Consider the following 26,089-nt stretch of genomic DNA (forward strand, 5'->3'; position numbering starts at 1 on the left):
TTGTGTTGTCCATTGCATCCCTAGTACTTTTTTTTTATTATTCATTTTTGGCTGCGTTGGGTCTTCGTTGCTGCATGCGGGCTTTCTCTAGTTGCGGCGAGCGGGGGCTACTCTTTGTTGAGGTGCACGGGCTTCTCTTGTTGCGAAGCACGGGCTCTAGGCATGTGGGCTTCAGTAGTTGTGGCACTCGGGCTCAGTAGTTGTGGCTTGCGGGCTCTAGAGCGCAGGCTCAGTAGTTGTGGTGCCCGGGCTTAGTTGCTCCGCGGCATGTGGGATCTTCCCGGAGCAGTACTCGAACCCGTGTCCCCAGCATTGGCAGGCGGATTCTTAACCACTGCACCACCAGGGAAGTCCATCCCTAGTGCTTTTTGTCTTATAACTGGGAGTTTGTACTTTTTGACTGCCTTTATCCAATTCCCCCTCCCCCATGCCCTGCCTTTGGTAACCACAAATCTCATCTCTTTTCCTATGATTTTGTTTGTTTTTGCCGCGCCAGCAGCTTGTGGGATCTTAGTTTCCCAACCTGGGATTGAACCCGGTCCCTTGGCGGTGAAAACGCCAAGTCCTAACCACCAGACTGCCAGGGAATTCCCTGTTTTTGAAGTGTAATTGACCTATAGCACTATGTTAGTTCCTGTTACACAACATAGCGGTTTGATAGGTTTGATATTTCTATACGTTTCAAAATAATCACCACAATAAGCCTAGTTACCATCTGTCACAATACAAAGAAGTTACACGATTATTGACTATATTCCTCCCACTGTACATTTCATACCCCTGACTCATTTATTTTGCAACTTTAAATTTGTACTTCTTAATCTCCCTCACCTATTCCTCTCCTCCCACCACCTCCCTCCCCTCTGGCAACACCTGTTTGTTCTCTGTACCTATGACACTGTTTCTGTTCTTTTTTTTTTTTTTTTGGCTGCGTCACGTCTTCGTTGCTGCGCGCGGGCTTTCTCTAGTTGCAGCGAGCGGGAGCTACTCTTCGTTGCGGTGCGTGGGCTTCTCATTGCGGTGGCTTCTCTTGTTGTGGAGCACGGGCTGTAGGCACACAGGCTTCAGTAGTTGCAGTGTGTGGGCGCAGTAGTTGCAGCACGCGGGCCCTAGAGCACGTAGGCTTCAGTAGTTGCAGCGCATGGACTCAGTAGTTGTGGCTCGAGGGTTCTAGAGTGCAGGCTCAGTAGTTGTGGCGCACGGGCTTAGTTGCTCTGCGGCATGTGGGATCTTCCCGGACCAGGGATCGAACCCGTGTCCCCTGCATTGGCAGGCGGATTCTTAACCACTGCATCACCAGGGAAGTCCCTCTGTTCTATTTTAAAAATAGTTTATTTCTGACATAGAGCAGGCATTGACAGATATTTGTTGAGTGAGTGCATGAACTGCAGAGTCCAAGAGTCAGCTAGGACTTGTGTACTGTCCCAGGATTCTCCATGCCTTCTCTTTGCAGCCTTGCCCCCATGAGGCAGTCACGTCTGAACCAGCTGAGATCTGGCAGAACTGTTCTCTCCCTGTCACCGTATCCAAAGTCCCAAAACCAAGTCCCATTGGCCAGTTTGGGTCCCATGCCCATACCTGAACCAATGACTGTGGTCGGACAGATGGAACATGCCAACTGGCCTGCTGGGATCACATGCCTGCCCCTGGTTTACAGACGGAAATCTGAGAGGCGGGCTGGTTCCAAAGAAAACTAGGTGTGTTCCTGCCAGACTTGGGAGATGATTGCAGCATAGCAATTTTGACATGTGCCCATTTTATCCTCTTTAAATATCCCTCCAAAAGAAAGATGGAAGAATTAGATAAACCACCATTTTGCAATCTCCAGTGAAAGAACTGATTCAGCCCGGTATGATCTTTGGATGAAGCTCTTTGTTTATTGATTCTCAGCCGTGATCATGGCCACCCCTTGCAACCACCTGGGTAAATGTAAGAGTCTCCATGCCCAGGCCACAACCCAGTCCGATTAAATCAGGAGATGGGAGATGCAGTGCAGGCTCTGATATTTTGTTAAAGCTCCCACGGGATTCTAATGTACAGCCAAAGCTGAGAACAAGAGATGAAAAAGAAATATGGGGATGAGAGGAACAAGATAAAGGGACCACAGAAAAGCAAGCACCAAATCCAGACGGTACTGCATTACCCAACATTCCACACCTTTTCTGCAACAAATCTAAGGTAGGTGGGGTTGGAGAAGAAGAGGAGGAATCTAGAGCAGTGGTCTCAAAGTGTGTTCCCCATTCCAGCAGCATGGCCTGGGAACTTGTTAGAAATGCAGATTCCTGGGCCCCCTGCCAGACCTCCTGAGTCAGAAGCTCTGGGGGTAAGGTTCAGACACCTGTGCTTTAACAGAACGTCCAGAGTATTCTAATGCATTTTCTAATACTGTAACTACTGGATTAGGATAAAAGGAATTTAGGATACATGAAAAACGTGTTGTGTGGACATTGTTGGACCCAATTCAAAGAAACCGAGTGTAAAAAGACATGCTGACAATGGCTTGGGTTTTGAGTGATGCCAAGGAATGACTGTTAATTGTCTTGGGTGTCTTAGTCCATTGGGGCGTCTGTAACAGAATAGACTGGGTGGTTTACAAGCAACAGACATTTCTATTTTGTTTAAAATAAATTTAGTTATTTATTTATCTATCTATCTATCTTGGCTGCGTTGTGTCTTCGTTGCTGCGCATGCAGGCTTTCTCTCGTTGCAGCGAGTGGGGGCTACTTCTCGCTGCGGTGCATGGGCTTCTCATTGCAGTGGCTTCTCTTTGTTGCAGAGCACGGGCTCTAGGCATGTGGGCTTCAGTAGTTGTGCTCGTGGGCTCCAGAGCACAGGCTCAGTAGTTGTGGTGCACGGGCTTAGTTGCTCCGCGGCATGTGGGATCTTCCCAGACCAGGGCTCGAACCCATGTCCCCTGCATTAGCAGGAAGATTCCTAACCACTGCGCCACTAGGGAAGCCCTGTCAACACAGTTTTATGGCTATTGCCTTATACAATTGTCTTGTAAATGAGGCAGGAGAAGAATAGATTTTTTATATAAATTTATTTATTATTTTATTTATTTATTTTTGGCTGTGTTGGGTCTTGGTTGCTGCACACAGGCTTTCTCTAGTTGCGGCGAGTGGGGGCTACTCTTTGTTTTGGTGCACGGGCTTCTCATCATGGTGGCTTCTCTTGTTGCAGAGCGTGAGCTCTAGAGCGCAGGCTCAGTAGTTGTGGCACAGAGGCTCCGCAGTATGTGGGATCTTCCTGGACCAGGGCTTGAACCCATGTCTCCTGCATTGGCAGGCAGATATTTAAACACTGTGTCACCAGGGAAGTCTAGTTTTTTAAAAAATTTTAAATGTATACTGTTTTTTATATTTATCTATGTAATCTTTATCAGTGCTCTTTATTCCTTCACGTGGATTCAAATTGGTGTTTTCTGTCCTCTCATTTGAATCTGAACAACTCCTTTTAGTGTTTCTTGTAGGTCTTACAGGTCTGTAATTCATTCTCTTGGTTTTTGTTTACCTGGGAATATCTTAATTTCTCCTTCATTAGTGATGGATAGTTTTGCTGGATACAGAATTCTTAGTTGACACTTTTTTTTTCTTTCAGCCTCTGAATATGTCATCCCATTGCTTTTGGCATCCATGATTTCTGATGAGATAATAGCTATTAATTTTATTGAAGATACCTTGTATATTGGGGTCCCCAACCCCCAGGCTGCGGACCTGTTAGGAACCGGCTGCACAGCAGGAGGTGAGCAGCAGGAGAGCAAGCAAAGCTTTATCTGCCACTCCCCATCGCTCGCATTACCACCTGAACCATAGCTCGCATTATCGCCTGAACCATCACATTATCACCTGAACCATCACTTGCGTTACCGCCTGAACCATCACCCCCATCGCTCACATTACTGCCTGAAACATCCCTGCCCCCAGTCCGTGGAAAAATTGTCTTCCATGAAACCAGTCCCTGGTGCCAAAAAGGTTGGGGACCACTGTTGTACATGATGAGTTGCTTCCATCTTGATGCTTTCAAGAGTCTCTCTTCATCTTTTTCTTTTTGCAGTTTGATTATACAATGTTGAGACATGGATCTCTTTGAGTTTATACTGCTTGGAGTTCATTGAGCTTCTTGGATGCATAGATCCATGTTTTGCATCAAATTTGGGGAGTTTGGGGCCATTATTTCTTCAAGTATCCTTTTTGTCTTTTTCTTTCCCTCCTCCTGTTCTGGAATCCCATTGCACATATGTATGTATGCTTGATTGTGTCACACATGTCTCTGAGGCTCTGTTCATTTTTCTTCATTCTTTTTTCTTTCTGTTCCTCAACTGAATAATCTCAATTGACTCATCTTCAAGTTCACTGATTCTTTCTCCTGCCAGCTAAAATCAGTTGCTGGGCCACTCTACCGAATTTTCCATTTCAATTTTTGTACACTTCAACTCCAGAATTTCTATTTGCTTCCTTTTTTTATATATAAATTTATTTATTTTACTTATTTATTTTTGGCTGTGTTGGGTCTTCATTGCTGCACGCGGGCTTTCTCCAGTTACCGTGAGCAGCGGCCACTCTTTGTTGTGGTGCGCGGGCTTCTCATTGCAGTGGCTTCTCATTGCTGTGGCTTCTCTTGTTGCAGAGCACGGGCTCTAGGTGCATGGGCTTCAGTAGTTGTGGCGCACGGGCTTAGTTGCTCCGTGGCATGTGGGATCTTCCCAGACCAGGGCTTGAACCCGTGTCCCCTGGATTGGCAGGTGGATTCTTAACCACTGTGCCACCAGGGAAGTCCTCTATTTGATTCCTTTTAAAAACTCATTTCTGTCTCTGTTAATCTTTTCTATTTGATGAAACATCATTCTCATACTTTTCTTTAGTTCTTTAGAGAGTCTCCTTTAATTCTTTGACCATATATATAATACCTAATTTAAAGTATTTGTCTAGTAAATCCAACATCTGGGTTTTCTCAAGGACAGTTTCTATTGACTGATGGTGTTTTTCCTGTACACTGGCCACACTTTTTTTGTTTCTTTGCATTTTGTTTCTTTGTAATTTTTTTGTTGAAAACTGGACATTTACAAAATATAATGTGGTAACTTTGAAAATCAGATCTCCCTTCCCCCTATTCTCCGGGGTTTTCTGTGTTGCTGGTTGTGCTTGTTGCTGCTGCTGTTTGCTTGTTCAGTGACTCTCTGGAACTAATTCCACACAGTCTTTGTTGTGTGCAGCCACCGAAGCCCCTGCTTGCTTAGGCTAGTGTTTGGGATGAGAATTTTCTCTTTTTCAAAAGGGAAACCTGGGGGCTTCCCTGGTGGCGCAGTGGTTGAGAATCTGCCTGCTAATGCAGGAGACACAGGTTCGAGCCCCGGTCTGGGAGGATCCCACATGCCGCGGAGCAACTAGGCCAGTGAGCCACAACTACTGAGCCTGCGCGTCTGGAGCCTGTGCTCCGCAACGGGAGAGGCCGCGACAGTGAGAGGCCTGCGCACCGCGATGAAGAGTGGCCCCCGCTCGCCGCAACTAGAGAAAGCCCTCGCACAGAAACGAAGACCGAACACAGCCAAAAATAAATAAATTAATTAATAAACTCCTACCCTCAACATCATCTTTTTTTTTTTTTTTTAAAAAGGGAAACCTGGCTTTTTAAAGTTGAGCAATATTCTGCCATTATTTATTGCTCTATCCGTTCTGTGTATTACAAATCATGTTTCATTCTGTTTTTACAATCTGGGTGGTGTAAAAAATCAAGACCAGTTGAATTGAAAACAACTTCCGTTTACTTCCCAAGTTTATGTTCATTCTTTTCTCCCTGGGGCCTATCTGGGCTGGGCTCTGAGCAAAGATTCCCCCTCGGACAAGGCTCAGGAATGAGAATAGTGTTGCTATAATGAGTAGTCTTTGAGTATCTCTACTGGTGCATGAGACCTTATCACCTTTCAGCCACTGCCTTCCTGTGATCCTTGCTTTGGGCAGGACCTCCCTAGACTTAATGACAATAACTTCCCACAATCACTTCATGCTTTCTGTGGGTAGGGCATTGTGCAAAGCCTCTGACATATTGCACCTCATGAATGACTCACAACAATTGGGCAGTCCATTTTACAAATGAAGGAGGCCATGGTCCTGATGCTCTGTCAGAGAGCTAGTGAGTGACATGACCAGGGCTGGAGTTCAGAGCCCCAGCACTTTCCCACACAGGCCTCCTACCACATAAGTGTAAGCCAGACTCATTAGCTGGGTGGACAGGGCATATCCCTGGAGTAAGTTTTTCTTCACCTGAATTAGGTCTGAGGCCCCCAGCACCTTCATGCCTTGCCCCCTTTATAGGTAAACAGTAATGAAATCACCCTGCTTAAAATTACCTCCTCTATCTTCTTCCCAGTTTTATATTTCTCCTTAACTCTTATCACTATCATGCAATAAATTTTCTAATTTAAAAAAACCATATTTTGGGAGTTCCCTGGTGGTCTAGTGGTTATGATTCAGCACTTTCACTGCTGTGACCCAGGTTCAATCCCTGGTTGGGGAACTGAGATCCTGTAAGCCGCCCGGCACAGCCAAAAAAAAAAAAAAAATCGTATTTTTTGTTTCTCCCTGCTGATTAGAATGTCATCCCCATGAGAGCAGGGATTTTTGTCTGTTTAGTTTATTGTTGTATCCCCAGTGCCTACAGCAGTGTCTGGACTCAGTAGGTGCTCAGTAAGGTTTCTAGAGTGAAAAAGTGAATGTTAACACCCTTCTAATGGCTTTCTATCATACTCAGAATAAAAGCCATACCCCTCTGTAGCCCACAAGGCCTTGCCCTCATCTCCCCCTACCATCCTCCTCACTCACCCTGCCAGCCACAGGGGCCTCTCTGCTGGTGCTTGAGAAAGCCATGCTTATTGCTGCCTCAGTGCTTTTGCACCAGCTCTTCCCTCTGTCAACTCCCATATACACATGGCTTTTCCTCACCTCCTCCAGTCACTGGTCAAATGTCACCAGGGAGGCCATCCCTGATTCCCTTCCCTATCCTGTCACCCGGCTCTTTCTTACTTGACTGCTCCCCCCACCCCAGCATCTTCCTTAGCCTCCTCATTCCCTCACCCCACCCCAGAACATACCACTTACTCCCTAGTATCCATTTGTGTTGATATCCAAGTGTGTTGATTAAGAATATGACCAGAGGGACTTCCCTGGTGGTCCAGTGGTTGAGAATCCGCCTTCCAGTGCAGGGGATGTGGGTTCGATCCCTGGTCGGGAACTAAGATCCCACATGCCACGGGGCAACTAAGCCCGCGTGCTGTAACTAAGACCCAACGCAGCCAAAAAATAAATAAATAAATAAATTTTAAAAATATATTTTTAAAAAAGAATATGATCAGATGTCCCAAGTTATTGCTAGCTGTGTGACCTTGGAGAAGTCACTACACCTCCCTGTGCCTCAGTTTCCCCAACTGTAAATGGGACCAATAGGATCTGCCTCACAAGATTTTTGTGAGGATTAAAAGAAAGAATCTACATGAAGTACACAGCAGTGGCCTGATACATAACCAGCATTCAGTAACCGTTAGTTATATCTAAGTCCTCTTTACATGTGAACAAAAGGGCCGACATGTATCCATCACCTTCTCAGCCATTTTCATGTATTTTCTCGCTCTAATCCCATAAAGTGGGTACTAGTCTTTTCTCTGTTTTATAGTTGAAGAAACTGAAGCTCAGAGAGATTAAGAGAACAGGCACAGTGAATGAGCAGAACAGCCACCTGCAGGTGACGGGACCTTCACTTCCCTTCCTGCAGCCACTGAGATACTCCCCTTTCTTCTGGAAGCTTGAGTTGTCTTGAATTCAAAGGGCTCAGTGCCCCCTTTCATTTAATAGGCTTTTTTTTAAGTGTCCACTGTGTGCTGGGCACTGAAGCGGGCACTGGGAACCCAGCAATGTACAAAAGAGAAAACATTTCTGCCTTGGTGGGGCTAACAGTTGAGTGGGAAAAACAAGTAATAAAGTAAGCAGGTACAGCAATGACTTTGTCAGGTGGTGATTAAGCGTTAGGCACACTAACGCAGGGTAAGGAGATGGAGTGTGATGGTGAGTGGGGGGCATCCTTTTATAGATAGGGGTTCAGGAACAGCCTCACTGAGGAAGTGACAACTGTGCACAGACTTGAAAGAGATGAGGTAGGAAAACATTTAGGGGAAGAACATTCCAGGCTGAAAGAACATGGGAATTCCCTGGCAGTCCAGTAGCTAGGACTTGGTGATTTCATTGCCGAGGGGCTCGGGTTCAGTCTTGGGTCAGGGAGCTAAGATCCTGCAAGCCAAGCTGCAAGGCCAAAAAAAAAAAAAAAAAAATACAGCCTATGCAAAGGCCCTGAGGCAAGCATGTGCCTGTTGTATTTGTGCAGCAGCGAGGAGGTCAGTGTGGCTAGAGTGGAATGAGTGAGGGGGTGAGTGGGACGTTGACAGGCAGGTTGTACAGGGCACAGTGGGTCACTGTGTGGTGCCACGCCCCTCTCTGAGGCCCTAGCCTGGGACTCACTCTGGCCAATTCACCCAGCAAGAGACATTCAGCGTGAAGGGATGAATTAAGGAATGACTGATTTCTCAAGGAAGACCCATGTGTTTATTCCCCTGCAGCAGAAGTTAGGGTGGGGAACCTAGGGCTGGGGTTTGAAGCTCAGCTCCACCTCTCCCTGGCTATGGGAACCTCTCTGTGTCTCAGTCTCCTCATCTGTAAAATGGGAGAAGGGCAGTCCCCACCTCAAGGGGTGCGATGGAGACTGAATTAACTGAATGAGTACCCAGTCATGTGGCAGCCATCACTATCTACAGAACAATCATTTTCCACCATTATTGCTGCAATTTGATTTCTCTGTGAGGCAGGCAGTGTGACCCAGGCAATGGACACAGGCGAACATGGATCAAATCCCGGTTCTACCAAAGCCATGTGACCTTGAACCACTCTCCTCCCCAGCCTCAGTTTCCCCATCTGTGAAATGGGGATGGTAACTCTAGGCTGTGTGGTCGAAATGAGCTGAAATTGTGGTCAAAATCGCTGGGATTCCTGCAAAAATGCAATTTTTATAAAAGTCCCCAGCCCTCGGGGTCTACCTAGACACCTAACAAAATGTCAAGTTACCTCTTGGTGGATGACATCTGCAGACACGTTGTGCCCGTCGCAGGCCACGGTCCCGATGGATTTATAGCAGCCCCTGGGGTAGGTGTGGCCAGTCATCCTTTCGAAGGATGGAAAATCTGTGTAGTCCTTCATGCCACAGCACTTTAGCTGCAGAGAAGAGAATAAACACTTGAAGACTCCCTTTCAAATTTCAAAATAATAAAAACACCAAAAATCATGGTCACCATGGCTACTGTTTAGAGTAGTCACAATATTCCAATGCCTGTGCTAAATGCCTCCCTCTCCCCACCCCATCATGGCTTAGCACCCTCCATGGCTGTCATCTTACTTGGGAGTAAAAGCTGAACTCCTCACCATGGCCCACAAGGCCCTGCATGATCTGCCCTGTCACCTTCAGGTCCTCATCTCCCTGCTCTCTCTTGAACTCACTCAGCTCCACACTGATCTCCTCTCTGTTTCTTAAACACACTTAGTAAGCATCAGCCTTGCTGCCTTTAGATGGCTGTTCCCTCTTTTTGGAATGCTGTTCTATCAGATGTCTGCACGGCTCCCTCTCTCACTTCATTCAGGTCTCTGTTCAAGTGTTCTTCCTCAGGAAGGCCTGCCCTGACCCCTGTTTCTAAGTTAGCCACCAGCCCTGTATCAGTCAGGCCAGGCTAAGTGATGCTGCGTAACAAACAGCCCTTCAATTTCAGCAGTTTGTCTCACACTACATGCTCATACCAACCTGGCAGGGGAACTCCATTTATCAAAGTCTCTCAGAGACTCAGGCTTGTGAAGCAGCCACCATCCAGATGATTCCACTATTGTGGAAAAAAGAAAGAAAGGTCCAGAGGGCCCTACACTGGTAATTAAATAATTTGGCCAGAAAGTGACTCACATCACTTCTCCTCCCAGCTCATTGGCCAGAACTCATCACATGATCCCCAACTAACTACAAAAAGGCTAGGACAGGCCATCCCACTGTGTGCTGAAAATAGGTGACTAATAGCACCTACAAGTAAACAAAATCCTGACTCTCTCTGCCCTTTCCCTGCCTTGCTTTCTTTTTCATGGCACTTACCATCCCTACCACCAATGTTTACTTAGAGGTTTTTTCTCCATCTCCCTACTCGAGCGTCAGCAACACAGGGCAAGGGTTTTGTTTTGTGCCCTGCTTTGTCCCCAGACCCCTGAACAGTGCCCAGCACATAGTAGGTGTTCAATAAAGACTCGTGGAAGGACAGCAACCTAAAGGTCCATCAACAGAGGAATGGATAAAGAAGCTGTGGTATAGGGACTTCCCTGGTGGCGCAGTGGTTAGGACTCCACACTCCCAATGCAGGGGGTCTGGTTTTGATCCCTGGTCAGGGAACTAGATCCCACATGCATGCCGCAACTAAGAGTTCGCATGCCACAACTAAGGAGCCCACGTGCCGCAACTAAGGAGCCGGCAAGCCGCAACGAAGGAGCCTGCCTGCTGCAACTAAGACCCAGCGCAACCAAATAAATATTTAAAAAATATTTTAAGAAACTATACTTAAATTAAAAAAAAAGATTAGTGGAAGGACTATATGAATGAATGAGAAGTACTTTCTACCACCTCAAGCTTCAGAAGCCAAAACGGAGATGCAAGCAAGTCCCCTACCCATCGTGTGCCCCCTCCCAAGCCTGAACTTGACCCCATAGCAGTTCTTGGGCCCCAGACTGAGATGGAAAACACTCCTAGAAACAGGCAATGGCTTTTCCATTCCACACCCTCCCTCGCCTCAAAGATCCTTCTCAACCATCTGCCTCAAGAGCTTAGATGACACATGGAGGCCAGTCTTGCTCCTTAAACACCAAGACTCAAGATATAAGTCTCACCACCTCACACCTGTGAGAATGGCTACTATCAAAAAACAAAAACAGAAAATAAGTGGTGATAAGGTTGTGGAGAAACTGGAACCCTTGTGCCTTTATTGCTGATGGGAATGTAAAACGGTGCAGCTACTGGGGAAAACAGTATGAAAATTCCCCCCAAAATTAAACATAGAATTATCAGATGATCCAGCAGTTCCATTTCTGGGTATATACCGAAAAGAACTGAAAACAGGGACTCGAAGAGATATCTGTACACCCACGTTCACAGCAGCATGGTTCACAATAGCCAAAAGGTGGAAGCAACCCAAGTATCCATTGACAGAGGAAGGGATAAATAAAATGTGGTCCATCCATACAATGGAATATTATTTGGCCCTAAAAAGGAAGGAAATTCGTGCTACAACATGAATGAACCTTGAGGATGCTAAGTGAAATAAGCCAGACACAAAAAGACAAATACTGTATGATTCCACTTATATGAGGTCCCTAGAGGAGTCAAATTCCTAGAGAATGGTAGAATGTAGGATGGTGGGTCCGGGGGTTGGGGGAAGGAGCCTTAGTGTTTAATGGGGACAGAGCTTCAGTTCTGGGGATGCAGGGTGGTGATGGTTGCACAACCATAGGAAAGTGCTTAATGCCACTGAACTGGACACTTAAAAATGGTAAGATGATAAACTTATGTTATATATCTTTTACTACAATAAAAATAAATTAAACAAACAAAACAAAAGGATGTGAATCTCATCTTCTCCATGACCAAATTCCATTCCAGGGAATAGTCATCCGGCTGTTGTAACCTCTGTAATTCTCAGGGTCACAAAGTTGTGCTCCAAGGCCATTTCTCTAACCTCAGAGATGAAACAGGGAGCGGTGAGCACAGAAAACAGCAAGGTGCCCCATTTGGTGAGGTTTCTTGGGGACTCAGGAGGGAGGTGGGGGCTTCCCTTCTGCTTCCTTCATGGCCCCTCCCCCAGCCATGGGTCTGCGCTGGAGGAGGACGAACTCTGGCTACCATCGCCCCCGAGAGCGGGACACAGGGAAGAGCGTGGGTCTCGAGCCCAGCACATCTGGTTGTATCCAAAACTCACAAACGGCTTTGAATCATCTGCTCTTTTGAATCGCCCACACGCCTGCTACGCCCCCGTCATGGCTGCAACTCGATGAGGGACTTGAACATCGTCTTCAGCAACTGAATTTCTCTCTGCACAAAAGGGGCAACTTTAATCTTCTATTTTTTAAATAGAGGTCTAAATTAAAACCATTTTCCCCCCAAAGAGGTGAAATAGTCACACGGCTCAAAATTCACAAATCACAGGAGGGTAAACCATGAAAAGTCTCCCTCCCACTTTTTTCTCCCAGCCGACAAGTTTCTCCCGCTTCACCACCTCGACTGTCATGGTTTCCAGCGTCTCCAAAGACGTATGCTATGTGTGTCAAAGCAAAGTATATCCTCATTATTGTCCCCCTTGCTTTATTCTATTCTCATTGTTCTGCATCCGGCTGTTCGCAACACGAGTAACAGTGGCTCTCGGTGCCCTGCTCAAATCCCGGTGGCTTCTCTTATTTCTGTGCCGCGGAGCCCGGCTTCCCGCTGCCAGCAACCGAGGTTCTATTTTTTTTTTTTTTTTTTAACTTTTTGGCCGCGCCTTGCGGCATTCAAGATCTTCGTTCCCTGAGCACTAATGGAACCCGCGCCCCCTGCAGTCGAAGCTCCGAGTCTTAACCTCTGGACCCCCAAGGAAGCCCCCAGCAACCGAGGTTCTTGCAGTGGCCTCTCCGCACGCATGCGCCCTGGGAGCAGCCCTTAAGCAATGACTGATGGGAGGTGTTGGATTAAAACTGCAGCTCCCTAGTCGCTTGGGTGGAGAAAATAGATGGCGTGCTCCTTGCTGCGTCCCCGACATCCCCCACCAGGACAGCCCAGTTGCACAGTGTCAGCTTTTTTTTTTTTTTTTTTTGCGGTACGCGGACCTCTCACTGCTGTGGCCTCTCCCGTTGCGGAGCACAGGCTCCGGACGCGCAGGCTCAGCGGCCATGGTTCACGGGCCCAGCCGCTCCGCGGCACGTGGGATCTTCCCGGACCGGGGCACGAACCCGTGTCCCCTGCATCGGCAGGCGGACTCTCAACCACTGCGCCACCAGGGAAGCCCCACAGTGTCAGCTTTTAGGGGCTACATTCCCTTCCCTGCCTCACTGCCCCTGTCCCCAACAGGTGTTTCTTGGGATCACCTCTCAAATAAACCATGAGCCTTCAAATTCTTTTCTCAGGGTGAGCCTCTGGGGGGACGCAAACGGGGACAGCACTATGTCCTGGAGAATGTACCATCTCCTGCACATAGAGGCTCCTCCTTCCTTCTTTCCAGCTGCATCAGACTCCCTTGTGTGGATTATTATACATTATAAACTCCCCCCGCCCCAAGCATATCCTTGGATAATTCCTAGGGACCAGATGGTTGGGTCAAAGTGTCCATGCTTTTTCATTTTGATGGATATTGCTAAATAGCCCTCTATTTTGAACTCATTTCAAAACCCCAAGAAACTTCACAGCTTTTCCCATTCCTCCCCCAGCAATTACTTCCCATTACTCCCCCAAATGAGAGGTGGTCCAATTCACTCCGCAGTTTCTTGAGGGGAGCCTTTGAAGGCAGGGCTGAGGTTTCCGGCTTTTCGCCCTATCTCTGGAGACTCGGTCTCCCACCATCACCGGATCCTGGCGAGCGTGGGAGCCTCCCGGGGGGAGGGGCGGGGCTTCTATTGATTCTGTTTATTTCTAATGCAGAGTGAGAGAAGCCGAGCTGTACTTACAATCGGGAAGAGGGCAAGGACCACTGTGGCGACAGTGATTTCCACGATGAGAATGATGACCATGACCGAGAAACACTGGAGGACACAGGGTGGGGAGTCGGGGGGGTGGGAGCCTGCTGGGAGTCCTTCCACCCCATCCCCAGGCCACCGTGGCCTCTCCATTTTGAAAGAACACACGCCGGGGGGAGGGGGGTGGGGGGTGTTATTTTATTTCTTCCAGGTGTTGCATTCCTGAATGTTGTCCAGGATGCTGGCAGTGGGATATTCTTAGGAGCTATCAGTCATAGCTGGAGGGACTTCCCCGGTGGCGCAGTGGTTAAGAATCCGCCTGCTAATTCAGGGAACATGGGTTCGAGCCCTGGTCCGGGAGGATCCCACGTGCCACGGAGTAACTAAGCCCGTGCACCACAACTACTGAGCCTGCGTGCCCCAAGGACTGAAGCCCACGTGCTTAGAGCCCGTGCTCTGCAACAAGAGAAGCCACCGCAGTGAGAAGCCCGCGCACCGCAACGAAGAGTAGCCCTCGCTCGCCGCAACTAGACAAAGCCCGCACAGCAACGAAGACCCAACGCAGCCAAAAAACGAATAAATAAATTCATTAAAAAAAAAAATAGCTGGAACCCCATTTCACGGCCACCACTTTCTGAGAGTCTGGGAGGCTTAAGAGGCGACTTCCAGCGGTGTGTGCAGACAGCAGCGGCCGATGGAAGGGCAGGAGGGACAGTGCGGGGCACCAAACAGAGGCAGGAGGGAATTCCCTGGTGGTCCAGTGGTTAGAACTCAGTGCTTTCACTGCCGAGGGCCCGGTTCGATCCCTGGTCGGGGCACTAAGATCCCTAAAGCCGCGCTGCAAGGTCAAGAAAAACAAAACAAAGCAAAACGAAAAACAGAGGAAGGGCCAAGAAACCTCAGAAATACAAATTGCGGGGAGGGGTGACCAGACTGAAGGGGAGATACCGGATGACAGGACGGTGGGTGCCAGGGGAGAATGCCTCATGTTTCCGATGAAAGTCACATGCCTGGTGGCAAACAGTGGGAAATGCTGTAAGCGGGGGTGGGGGGACTTCAAGTTATCCACCGAGGAAAAGCTGCTTCCCTCCTGAGCCTCAGTTTCCCCATCTGCACAACGGAGGGGTGGGACCAGCTCAGGGGGATCTCAGTGGGTTCTGTGGAGCTTCTAGAGACCAGATTGGGGGGGGTGTCAAAGGAAGGTCAGCTCCTGTCTCCCCTTTCATCTATGTCTATCTATACCTATTATTATTATCATTATCATTAAAATCTCTTTGATAATTGAGGCTTTGAGTTGCCAGACCAGCCGATGGCTGGGCTTATCTGGCCTTGACACAGAGAGGCAGGAAAGCACAGTGGATACACGTCAGGGGTCCCCACAGTCGACGGGGAGAAACATGAAGGCAGTTGTGAGACGGCAGACATGTGGCTCCTGTAACAGATTCTGAGAATTCCTATTCATATTAGTATTTCCTGGGAATTCCCTGGCAGTCCAGTGTTTAGGAATCTGTGCTTCCACTGCTGGGGGCCTGGGTTCGATCCCTGTTCGGGGAACTAAGATCTTGCACGCTGCCCCTGCGTGACCAAAAATAAAAAATAATTTAAAAATAATATTTCCCGGGACTTCCCTGGTGGTTCAGTGGTTAAGACTCTGCACTCCCAATGCAGGGGGCCTGGGTTCATCCCTGGTCAGGGAACTAGATCCCACATGCATGCCACAACTTAGAGTTTGTATGCCACAACTAAGGAGCCTGCCTGCCACAACTAAAGAGCCCACCAAAAAAAAAAAAAAAAAGAGAGAGCCCACCAGCCGCAACTAAGACCTGGCGCAACCAAGTAAATAATTTTCTTTTTTTTTAGCGGTATGCGGGCCTCTCACACTTGTGGCCTCTCCTGTTGCGGAGCACAGGCTCCGGATGGGCAGCCTCAGTGGCCATGGCTCACGGGCCCAGCCGCTCCGCGGCATGTGGGATCTTTCCGGACAGGGGCACGAACCCGTGTCCCCTGCATCAGCAGGTGGACTCTCAACCACTGCGCCACCAGGGAAGCTCAATAAATATTTTTTAAAAAGAAAAATAATATTTCCCAACCTCTGGGTGAGTGAAGCGTCCAGAGGACAGATATCCAGGCGTTGGCAAGTCCTATTGGCTCCATCTTCAGAGTCTATCCAGAATCTGCCCACTTCTCACCCCCTCCTGGCCCCACCGAGTCCAGCCCCCACCATCTCCCATCTGGACCAATACAGTCCCTCCACCCTGGTCCCCCCTACACTCTGTTCCCACCATAGCCGCCAGAGGGCGCCTGTGAGCACCTGAGTCAGGGCATGATTCTGCTCTGAACCCTTCGTGGCTCCCAACGCCATCAGCTTTGGATGGACCAGACGCTGAGGGTAAAGTCGATCGGATTTGCCAGTGGGTTGGACGTGGGGTGTGAGAGAGAGTACTCTTTGATTCCTCCGAGTTAAAACATGGATAAAATAGTGTCCACATTCTACTGAAGAGAAAACGAAATCTTGCAGACACAGCATCTATTCAATAAATCTTTGCTGAAGTAATTAAGAAAGAAAACGAGTACTTCCCTGGTGGCTCAGTGGTTAAGCATCCGCCTGCCAATACAGGGAACAAGGGTTCGATCCCCAGTCCGGGAAGATTCCCACATGTTGCAGAGCAACTAAGTCCGTTCACCACAACTACTGAGCCTGAGTTCTAGAGCCTGCGAGCCACAACTACTGAAGCCCACAAGCCTAGAGCCCGTGCTCCGCAACAAGAGAAGCCAACACAATAAGAAGCCCAAGCACTGCAATGAAGAGTAGCCCCCACTCGCTGCAACTAGAGAAAGCCCACGCGCAGCAACGAAGACCCAAAGCCGCCAAAAATAAATAAATTAATAAATTTATAAAAAGAAAGAAAGAAAATGAGAGATGATGGAGATTCAGGGAGGAGGAAAGTGAGGGTGGGTGCTTTAACAGTCGGGGCTGTTTATGCTCTGTGAGATGGCTAGAGCAAGGATCTCCCTGAAACCCCCAAACTGAAATTCCTGTAGTTTTGCAGCAACACAGTGGAGGAAGGAAAACAAAAGATGCTGGATACAGATTCAACTTTGGGTGGGATGATGAGCTCAGACAAGATTTTAAGGGAAGTGGGAATGGGGGCTCTCGGAGCTGGACTCTGGGGAGACATTTGGCCAAGGCTACATGTGAGAATGAGTAAGACATGCAAAATCTGTGACATGCTATTTGCATGATCATGCTGGAAATATTCATACCCCATGTATCTGAACATGTACTTGTGCTGCATGGCAATTACAATAGTGTTGTGTTAGTGGGGGATATACACATGGGCCAATGGAACAAAGCAGTGTACACAGAACAGACTTTAGCATAATGGAAACTAGCATAGACAGAGGAGGACTGGATGTACCAGTTGGTAAGTGCAACAGTATGTCACCAAATGGAAAAAAAAAAAAATCAAATCAGACCCCTACCTCACACCACACACATGAAAAAACACGACAAAAGGCTAACGAGCTAAGAGCGAGCTCACAATGTCTTTTTTTTTTAAAGTATAATTTCCACTTTATTGTCTTTCCAGGGAACAGTATTTCTTTAGCCTTTAAGGACTTAGCTCCTTACGTGGGCTTTGGTGGAAGTCGTGGGGCAGCACCAGCAGGTCTAAATAGGGCTGGAGGTGTTCGGTCCTTCCGGGCTTCCCGAGAACGATTCCTGACTCCCTTGCTGTGAATGGCACAACTCACGCAGTAATGCAGTTTCACATACAGCTTGGGAAGCACATAGGCGTCAAAAACACTCGCTTCAGGAATGTCCCTGATGGCTGCGGCCTCTACGATGTTCCGAATGACAAACTTCTTAATGGCCTTATCCTTGGGCACGCATCGGGCACAGTTGGTGCAGTGAAGAGGCCGCGCGTGGCCGCGGCCCTTTTTGGCACGACCATTATTCCTTCTTTTCTTGGTCATCTTAGTCGTGGCAGGAGGACATTTTGCAATTCATATTTAAAACCTTAAAGGTTTTATGGTAAAATCTTTTACCTAGAAATTCCATTTCTAGACATTAAACCTAGGGAAAATAGTCACATGTGTGCCTCAAAACCAGGATGCACAGGGATGTTCATTAAGGACAAAATGTTGGAAGTAACTGAAGTAACCAATAACACAGATTGGGTAGGTAAATCATGGTACAGCCATGCAATGGAATCCTAGAGAGTTTTTTTTATTTTATAAATTTATTTATTTTTTAGTTCTGTTGGGTCTTCGTTGCTGCACGTGGACTTTCTCTAGTTGCGGCGAGCAGGAGCTACTCTTCGTTGCAGTGAGTGGGCTTCTCATTGCTATGGCTTCTCTTGTTGCGAAGCACGGGCTCTAGGTGCATGGACTTCAGTAGCTGTGGCACGCGGGCTCAGTAGTTGTGGCTCGTGGGCTCTAGAGAGCAGGCCCAGTAGTTGTGGCACACGGGCTTTGTTGCTCCGCAGCACATGGGATCTCCCCGGACCAGGGATCAAACCAGTGTCCCCTATATTGGCAGGCAGATTCTTAACCACTGCGCCACCAGGTAAGTTCCTAAACGGTTATGTTAAATGATGCTTGTAAGACAGGGGGTGGCAAATTTTTTTGCAAAAGCACCCGATACTGTGAGCTTCGCAGGCCATACAGTCTCGGTTGAAATGAAACAGCCGGTGTAGTGGAAAAGCAGCTGTACAAAATCTATAAACAAATTTGTTTTATTTACAAATAAATTTTATCTATCTATCTATTTACAAGACTGTACTTTGCTGACTTCTGTGGTAGGAGAATGTTTATTGATACAGAAAAATGTTTTTAAGGCCTAATTTTTTTTTAAAAAAAGTAGATTGTCAACAGTCACCATCGTTGGGTATTAATCTAACGGAGTTGAAAACTCATGTTCACATAAAAACCTGCACATGGATGTTTCTAGCAATTTTCTCCATAATTGCCAAAACTTGGAAGCCACCAAGATGGGCTTCAGCATATGAATGGATAAATAAACTGTGGCACATCCAGACGATGGAATACTGGCACTAAAAAGAAATGAGCTATCAAGCCAGGAAAAAAACATAGAGGAAACTTACAGGCATATTGCTGAGTGGAAGAAGCCAATATGAAAAGGCTACATGGTGTATGATTCCAAGTATATGACATTCTGGAAAAGGCAAAACGATGGAGACAGAAGAAGGATCAGTGGTTGCCAGGGCTTAGCGGGGAAAGAGGGCTGATGGGTGGAGCACGGAGGATTTTTAGGGCAGTGAAACTACTCATGCGATGCTGACATGGTGGATACGCTAGTCAAAACCATGGAATGTACAACACCAGGAATTTCCTGGCCGTCCAGTGGTTAGGACTCCACTCTTCCATTGCGGGGGACACGAGTCCAATCCCTGGTCAGGGAACTAAGATCCCGCATGCCGCTCGCCCCAGCCAAAAAAATGAATAAATAAGTACAAAAAGAGTGAACCTTCATATAAACTATAGACTTTAGGTTCTAATGATATCAGTGTAAGTTCATTATAACAAATGTACCACTCTGATGGGGAATGTTGACAGTAGGGGAGGCTGTGTGCAGGGGCAGGGCTTATATGGGACATCTCTGTACCTTCTGCTCAATTTTGCTGTGAACCTAAAACTGCTCTTAAAAAAGTCTATTTAAAAGGATGAAACACTTACAATTTTTTAAAAGAGAAAAAAATGAGGATTGTAAAGCATTAGCATCCCATGTTTGTTTTGCTGTTTTTCAAAGTTACATAGAAAAGTCTGGAAGGATATAATGATGATATTTATTGAGCCATGTTCTGATGACAAGTATCAGCCCTTTAAATGCATTATCTTGTTTAATTCCCATCAAAATGTTACAGCCACAGGTAAAGAGTGATAGTTAATTTCCTTCTCTTTCCTGGCGGCCTTTCCTCCTACTGTTTTACTATTAAAAGCAATTACTTCTTTAGCAGTGCATATCTTGGGTTACTTTTATAGTAAGAAAAAAATGGTTTGAAAACTGTAAAGGACCAAGAGAAGAACCATTCCCTCCTGCCTTCCTTAACAGCTTAGCTTTCTGCAGGATTTTCTTTAGAGCCAAGTTCTCCCGCCATGGACCCCAGGTCCCCCAGATCACACTCTGCTGCTTGATTTCAGCAGCTCTGGGTCGATGGAGGCTACGCCTGTTCCCAGTGCGTCCTTCTCCTTGTCAGTCTGCCCTACATCCCTCCTGCTTCCCTGGGGACCACAGATCCGGATGCCAGTGAATTTGGATCAACTTATTTCTGTCTTTGAACGAGCCAGTTGTGGAGGAAGGGTTGCAAATCCCCAGGGCCCAGGTTGTGACATACTTACAGCCATAACACCGTTGAAGAAAGATAACGGTTTCTTCAAGGAATAATACGGAGTGTGCCTTTTCAGCCATGTTGGCCAGACTGGGGAGCCCATTTAAGTCAGCACCTTCCCAAACCTCTGGGATACTGCTTCCCAAGATGGTAGAGGTCTGGGGTCGGGGGCACCAAAGCTGCCTTGCTCTACCCCTCTCTCTCCTGGCTGCATGGTCCTCTGCCGGGGAGGGGTCCCAGCGGCTGCCCCTCTTCTGTCACAGCCTTTATCATATCACAATCAGTTGCTGGAGCAAGGTTCCCAGTGCCAGGGAAGCAGGTGCCCCAAACTGCGCCCTGCTGGATCCTCATCCTCCATCCTCCAAAGAAGCCACACCAGGGGTGGAGAAGAGGCACAGTGTGCCACCCTGGTACCCCTCCAGATGCCACCCGGGCCCTGTGGGCACAGTGCTCAGCACTGGCTACTAGTGTGGTTGATGCAACCGTTAGATTGGAGGCTCCGAGTGGACAGGAGCCTGGACTGTCCTACTCACGGCTTTGTTCCCAAAGCCTTGTACACAGTGGTGCTCAAGAAACCGCTGTGGAGTGAATGAAAGGTTCCATGAAGCAGGGATCTGGCTACAAGCCATCATGTTCCCCAAGTGCCTGCCTACACGTTACCTCGCTTGGCTCATCCTTCTCACAGGGCTCAGAGAGGCCAAAGTAACTGCCCAACGCCACACAGGAAGCAGGGCCAAGGCTGGCCTTTAGAGCTCCAGGAGTGACACAGAGGTAGGAACCTCCAACCCCTTCCCACCTGAAAGCCTGTACTTTCTGCATCTGAGGCTTGCTTGGCCACAGCTGATGAAGATATAGTCCTTAAGCTCATGTGTCATTGATCACTGGGCCTTTCTTGATGATAACAGAGGCACAGAGGGCATTTCAGGGCAAAAAAATATGCATGTGGGCACTGAGGGTCCCCAGGCCCAACTTCTGCAGCCACTAGCCTTCATTGTCTCCCTGCCCCCACCCGCCCAGGTCCAACTCTGGGCTCCTCTGTCCAGCCCCAGGCTGGAGCATGTCTGTGGCCAGGTCCTGAAGGGCTCAGGGTTTTCACGGTCTTCTGTGATCCCCAGGGAACAACTCAAAGAAAAAAAATTACTTTCCACTTGAATTAATTTAATGAATGTTTGTAAAACTGCCTGCTTCTTGGAACGTGTAGAACTAAGCAAGATGTTCATGGAGGCGTGGCTGTCTCATTTGAACGTGACCACAGGTCACGTTCACAGCTAGGAGTGTGTCCTTCCACATCTTTCTCTAAAAGGTCACTTGAAATAAGGAGCCTCAGAGATAGAGGCTGAGGGCCCGAAAATGGGGGCGCAAAGGATTCGAGAAAACCGGGAGCAAAGCAGGACAGGAGGGGTGGCATAAAGGAGGGCGGGAAAATGAAGGACGGATAAGGGCGGGGAGAGTGGGAGGCAGAGAGTGACGTGGACGTAGGGGCGCGGTGGAGCGCCTGCCATCAAAAGTGAACAGCCATTGCGGAACTGCGAAAAGAAAGACCCAATGACGGAGGCGTCAGGAGCCCCTCCGAAGCCCCACCTCCGCGGCAGCCCCGCCCCCGAGGCAGCCCCGCCCCGTGGCAGCCCCGCCCCGCGGCCGCCTCGTCTCGGCTTCGAGGCAAGGCAGAGGCCCAGGTCCCGGCCTCTCGCGCCCCCTGGCGGCCATCAGCGGAAGCACGTGCACCCAGACCCTGGCGTCTCCCAGTCAGACACACCCAAATGTGTCTCCGTTCCTCGGAGCCGCCGGTCAGTCCTCGCGTGTGGGGAAATGGAAGGGCAAGAACCACCCCCAGCCCCCCCAGTACGCACCCATTGAATTGATGCGGAGAGACAGAATAGTGCAGGCATCTGGCGTATGGCAAATTCAAGACATTTGGCCAAAAAAAAAAAGCATGCAGAAAACCAGTGCAATTTATCAGTAACTGTTCAAAGGTTCTAGAAAACAGTGAAAAATACCTCTCGAAGGGGCTCCACAGAGTGATTAGGAGGACATTGAAATACCATTGTAGGGCTTCCCTGGTGGTGCAGTGGTTAAGAATCCGCCTGCCAATGCAGGGGACATGGGTTTGAGCCCTGGTCTGGGAGGATCCCACATGCCGCGGAGCAACTAAGCCCGTGTGCCACAACTACTGAGCCCACGTGCTACAACTGCTGAAGCCCGTGCTTCCCAACAAAAGAGGCCACCACAGTGAGAAGCCCGCGCACCGCAACGAAGAGTAGCCCCCGCTCGCCGCAACTAGAGAGAAAGCCCGCGCGCAGCAACGAAGACCCAATACAGCCAAAAAATAATAAAATATTTTTTTTAAAAAAAGGAATACCATTGTAGCATAAAAGTGTCACTCCAGTATTTCCTTAATTACAGGGCTTAAGGTGTGTCGAGAGTCCTAATGTATTTCTCCACATGCTTGGTCTCCTTCCGTGTGTTTTAGGAGAAGTTTTATTTATTTATTTATTTATTATTTTTGGCTGTGTTGGGTCTTCGTTTCATGCGAGGGCTTTCTCTAGTTGTGGCAAGCGGGGGCCACTCTTCATCGCGGTGCGCGGGCCTCTCACTATTGCGGCCTCTCTTGTTGCGGGGCACAAGCTCCAGACGCGCAGGCTCAGTAGTTGTGGCTCACGGGCCTAGTTGCTCTGCGGCATGTGGGATCTTCCCAGACCCGGGCTCGAACCCGTGTCGCCTGCATTGGCAGGCAGATTCTCAACCACTGCGCCACCAGGGAAGCCCCAGGAGAAGTTTTTAAAAAGCACGATCTCCAAGAAAACGGAGTATCAAATAAAAAAAAATAAAAAATAAATTTAAAAATCTAAAAAAATAAAAGGAAAACAGAGTCTTAAACACACACACAATATTTATATCAATAGCCCATATTGGTCTATGAACTGTCCCTAAAATGTTGTATTTGTCATCAATAGCAACAACAAGGGACTCAGGAGATAGTTTCAGCAGGTCTATTGTTCATGTAAAATTTGTAGCACTGATATATTTGTATGTGTAGGCCCCACAAAACCTGGATCCACCCCTGACAAAAAGGCATTTTATGGTTTAAGTTATTTTAGTAACAATCATTGAGGGAGGAGGTGACAAATCAGAATCCACCATCCAACAGAAAAGTCTGGAGCACAGGAAGGAAAGGTGCCTGTTCATGCTGAGGCTGGTCGACTTCCTTGACATCATTCCCTTGCTCTGGGCCTCCCAGTCAGTCCATGGACTTCATCCCTCAACAGGGATGGGTGTATGGGTGTCACCAGGTTATAGCATCATGAGCTGAAATCTTTGACAAGACAGTAGAGAATCATAGTGACAATCATTGCTGCCAACTGAAAAGGAGGCAGACAGCATTTTCACTGTTAGAGATTTTTTTGTTTGGCTTAGCCATTTTTATAATTCCATTTGTTTCATCTTTTTCACATTCTGGTTTATTTTTTGAGCCTTTGTGCTCACTCTGAGTGCTGAGGCCCTGTGGGTTGGGATGTGACAGGTAGGCCCCTGTCCTACAGGGGAGACTCACTGCTCTCCCAGGTTCTCTTTCTCTCTACTTAAAAATCTGGAATTTCTACTCCTTCAGCCCAGCAAAGTCTTAGCTTCATGAAAGGAGAGGAGTAAATGAAGGAGCACCAAAAGATTCTGGCTGATATTCAAAATACTCAGCCAGAAAGTATCACCCAGGAAGCAATGATCCAGACAGAGCAGAGTGTGTCAGGAATGTTGACCCCATAGGACTGGGAGGACTAGGGGTCCTGGTGAGAGTTCAGGCACAAATGTTCACCAGGCCAGTGGGTGCAGGCAGCACTCAAGGGCCTCCTACTTTTAGTGTATGGGTCTTGAGTTATAATTTCCTTTCTTAACCTGGTGGCTGGTCCCAGCACGGTGGCCAAGACTGTTGTTCCCATTCTACTGAAAAGTTCATAAATAGCTTTCAGAGATTTTGTGTAATGTCTCAAGGGGAGACTGTAACAACTGCAAATGGGACTTTTTAAAGTATACGGGTTGATGGGGGAGATTTCCCCCTCTAGGAATTTCTACTACAGATGTATTCAAACACATAGAAACCAGGAGTTAACAAAGCTTTTCTGGAAAGGGCCAGAGAATAAATATTTCTCAGTCATCACTCTGCTGTTGTAGCCTACACAGTATGTAAATGAGCAACATGTAAATATATGTAAACGAATGGGCATGACCACATCGCCAAAATGTTATTTACAAAAACAGGTAGTGGGCTGTAGTTTTGCCAGCACTTGCTCTAAAGCCTAGTTTGAGTTGGCGAATGATTAGAAACAACCTAAATGCCCTTCCCAAGGGGACTGGTTAAATATGGCATGGTCCAACCATAGGAATGTGTTACAGAGTGAATTGTGCCATGCCACCCCCCGCCCCTGGAAATTCATATTGATCTACAATCCAGGGAAAGAGAGACCTCACCAGAAACCAACCCTGGCAGGTTGATTTTTGGATTCCAGCCTCTAGAACTGTGAGAAAATAAATGTCAATTGTTTTAAGCCACCCAGACTGTGCTATTTCAATATGGTAGCCTGAGCTAAGATGAAGGAATATTCTGCAGCTGAGAAAATGAAGGCAGAAGTACCAAAGGTAATTTGGGATCAAAATGAGAAGAGCTCCAAGTGATGGTCTCTTAAGTGAAGAAATAAAGTACAGAGCCGTGTGTATGGACCAAATGAATATTTAAACAAACAGTGATCTAGCCATACAATGTAATATTATTCAGTCGTAAAAAGGAATGAGGCTGTGATACATGCTACAACATGGATAAACCTTAAAAACCTCATGCTGAATGAAAGAAACCAGACCCAAAAGGCCACGTATTATCTGATACTGTTTATATGAAATGTCTAGAATAGGCAAATCCAAAGAGACAAGCAGATTTGTCATTGCTCGGGGCTGGGGGAGGAGGGAATGGGACTGAGCACTTTCTGGGGACAGGGTTTCCTTTTGGGTGATGAAAATGTTTTGGAACTAGATAGGGTTGGGGTTGCCCAGCATGGTGAATGTCCTAAATGGCAGAGAATTGTACACTTTAAAGTGGTTAATTTGATGTTATGTGAATTTCACCCTAATTTAAAAAAAAAGAAATCAGCCACTGAGCTCCATAAAAGCAGAAACAGGTTTCTTATATAATTTTTATTGGGATATAGCTTACTTACAATGTTGTGTTAGTTTCAGGTGTACAGCAAAGTGAATCAGTTATACATATACATATATCCACTCTTTTATAGATTCTTTTCCCATATAGGCCATTACAGAGTATTGAGTAGAGTTCCCTGTGCTATACAGTAGGTCCTTATTAGTTATCTATTTTATATATAGTAGTGTGTATATGTCAATCCCAATCTCCCAATTTATGCTTCTCCCCACCTCCCTCCCGCCATAAGAATATGTTTGTAGATGTCTTCTACATCTGTGACTCTATTTCTTATAGTAAGTTAATAAGTTCATGCGTACCGTTTTTTTTAGATTCCACATATAAGCGATATCATAAGATATCTGTCTTTCTATGTCTGACTTACTTCACTCAGTATGACAATCTCTAGATCCATCCATGTTGCTGCAAATGGCATTAGTTCACTCTTTTTTATGGCTGAGTAATATTCTGTTGTATATATGTACTGCATCTTCTTCAGCCATTCATCTGTCAATGGACATTTAGGTTGCTTCCGTGTCCTAGCTATCGTGAATAGCGCTGCAATGAACATTGGGGTGCATGTATCTTTTCGAATTATGGTTTTCTCTGGGTATATGCCCAGGAGTGGGATTAAAGCAGAAACATTTTGATCTTCCCCAAACAATGACAGATAGATGGAACTTGTTGGGAAATCTTGAGGGAGGCCTTATGGTCAGGGGATTGGGCCCTAACATTTGGTTTGTTCAGATCCTAGAATCCCCCCTCATTGGCCAAATGACTTAAGGCTTGGCACTCAC

At 47.3% G+C, this 26,089-nt stretch overlaps 1 protein-coding gene and 1 pseudogene across 1 annotated transcript; both read right to left on the reverse strand.

Moving 5' to 3' along the window:
* Positions 1-8,470: 8,470 nt before the first annotated feature.
* Positions 8,471-20,456, reverse strand: TSPAN16 (tetraspanin 16). The gene is given in 7 exon segments (XM_089905894.1): positions 8,471-9,254; positions 11,671-11,738; positions 11,741-11,758; positions 11,761-11,869; positions 13,755-13,829; positions 14,770-14,873; positions 20,048-20,456. Coding segments are annotated over 7 exon segments (699 nt in total). The 5' UTR covers positions 20,217-20,456; the 3' UTR covers positions 8,471-9,098.
* Positions 17,312-17,738, reverse strand: LOC111166085 (small ribosomal subunit protein eS26 pseudogene; annotated as a pseudogene).
* Positions 20,457-26,089: the final 5,633 nt, after the last annotated feature.

Source organism: Delphinapterus leucas, unplaced genomic scaffold (genome assembly GCF_059928025.1).
Source record: "Delphinapterus leucas isolate spDelLeu-1000000601 "Yukka" unplaced genomic scaffold, BTC_Dleu_Yukka2 spDelLeu_asBTCV2_sq25, whole genome shotgun sequence".
Classification (NCBI taxonomy): domain Eukaryota; kingdom Metazoa; phylum Chordata; class Mammalia; order Artiodactyla; family Monodontidae; genus Delphinapterus; species Delphinapterus leucas.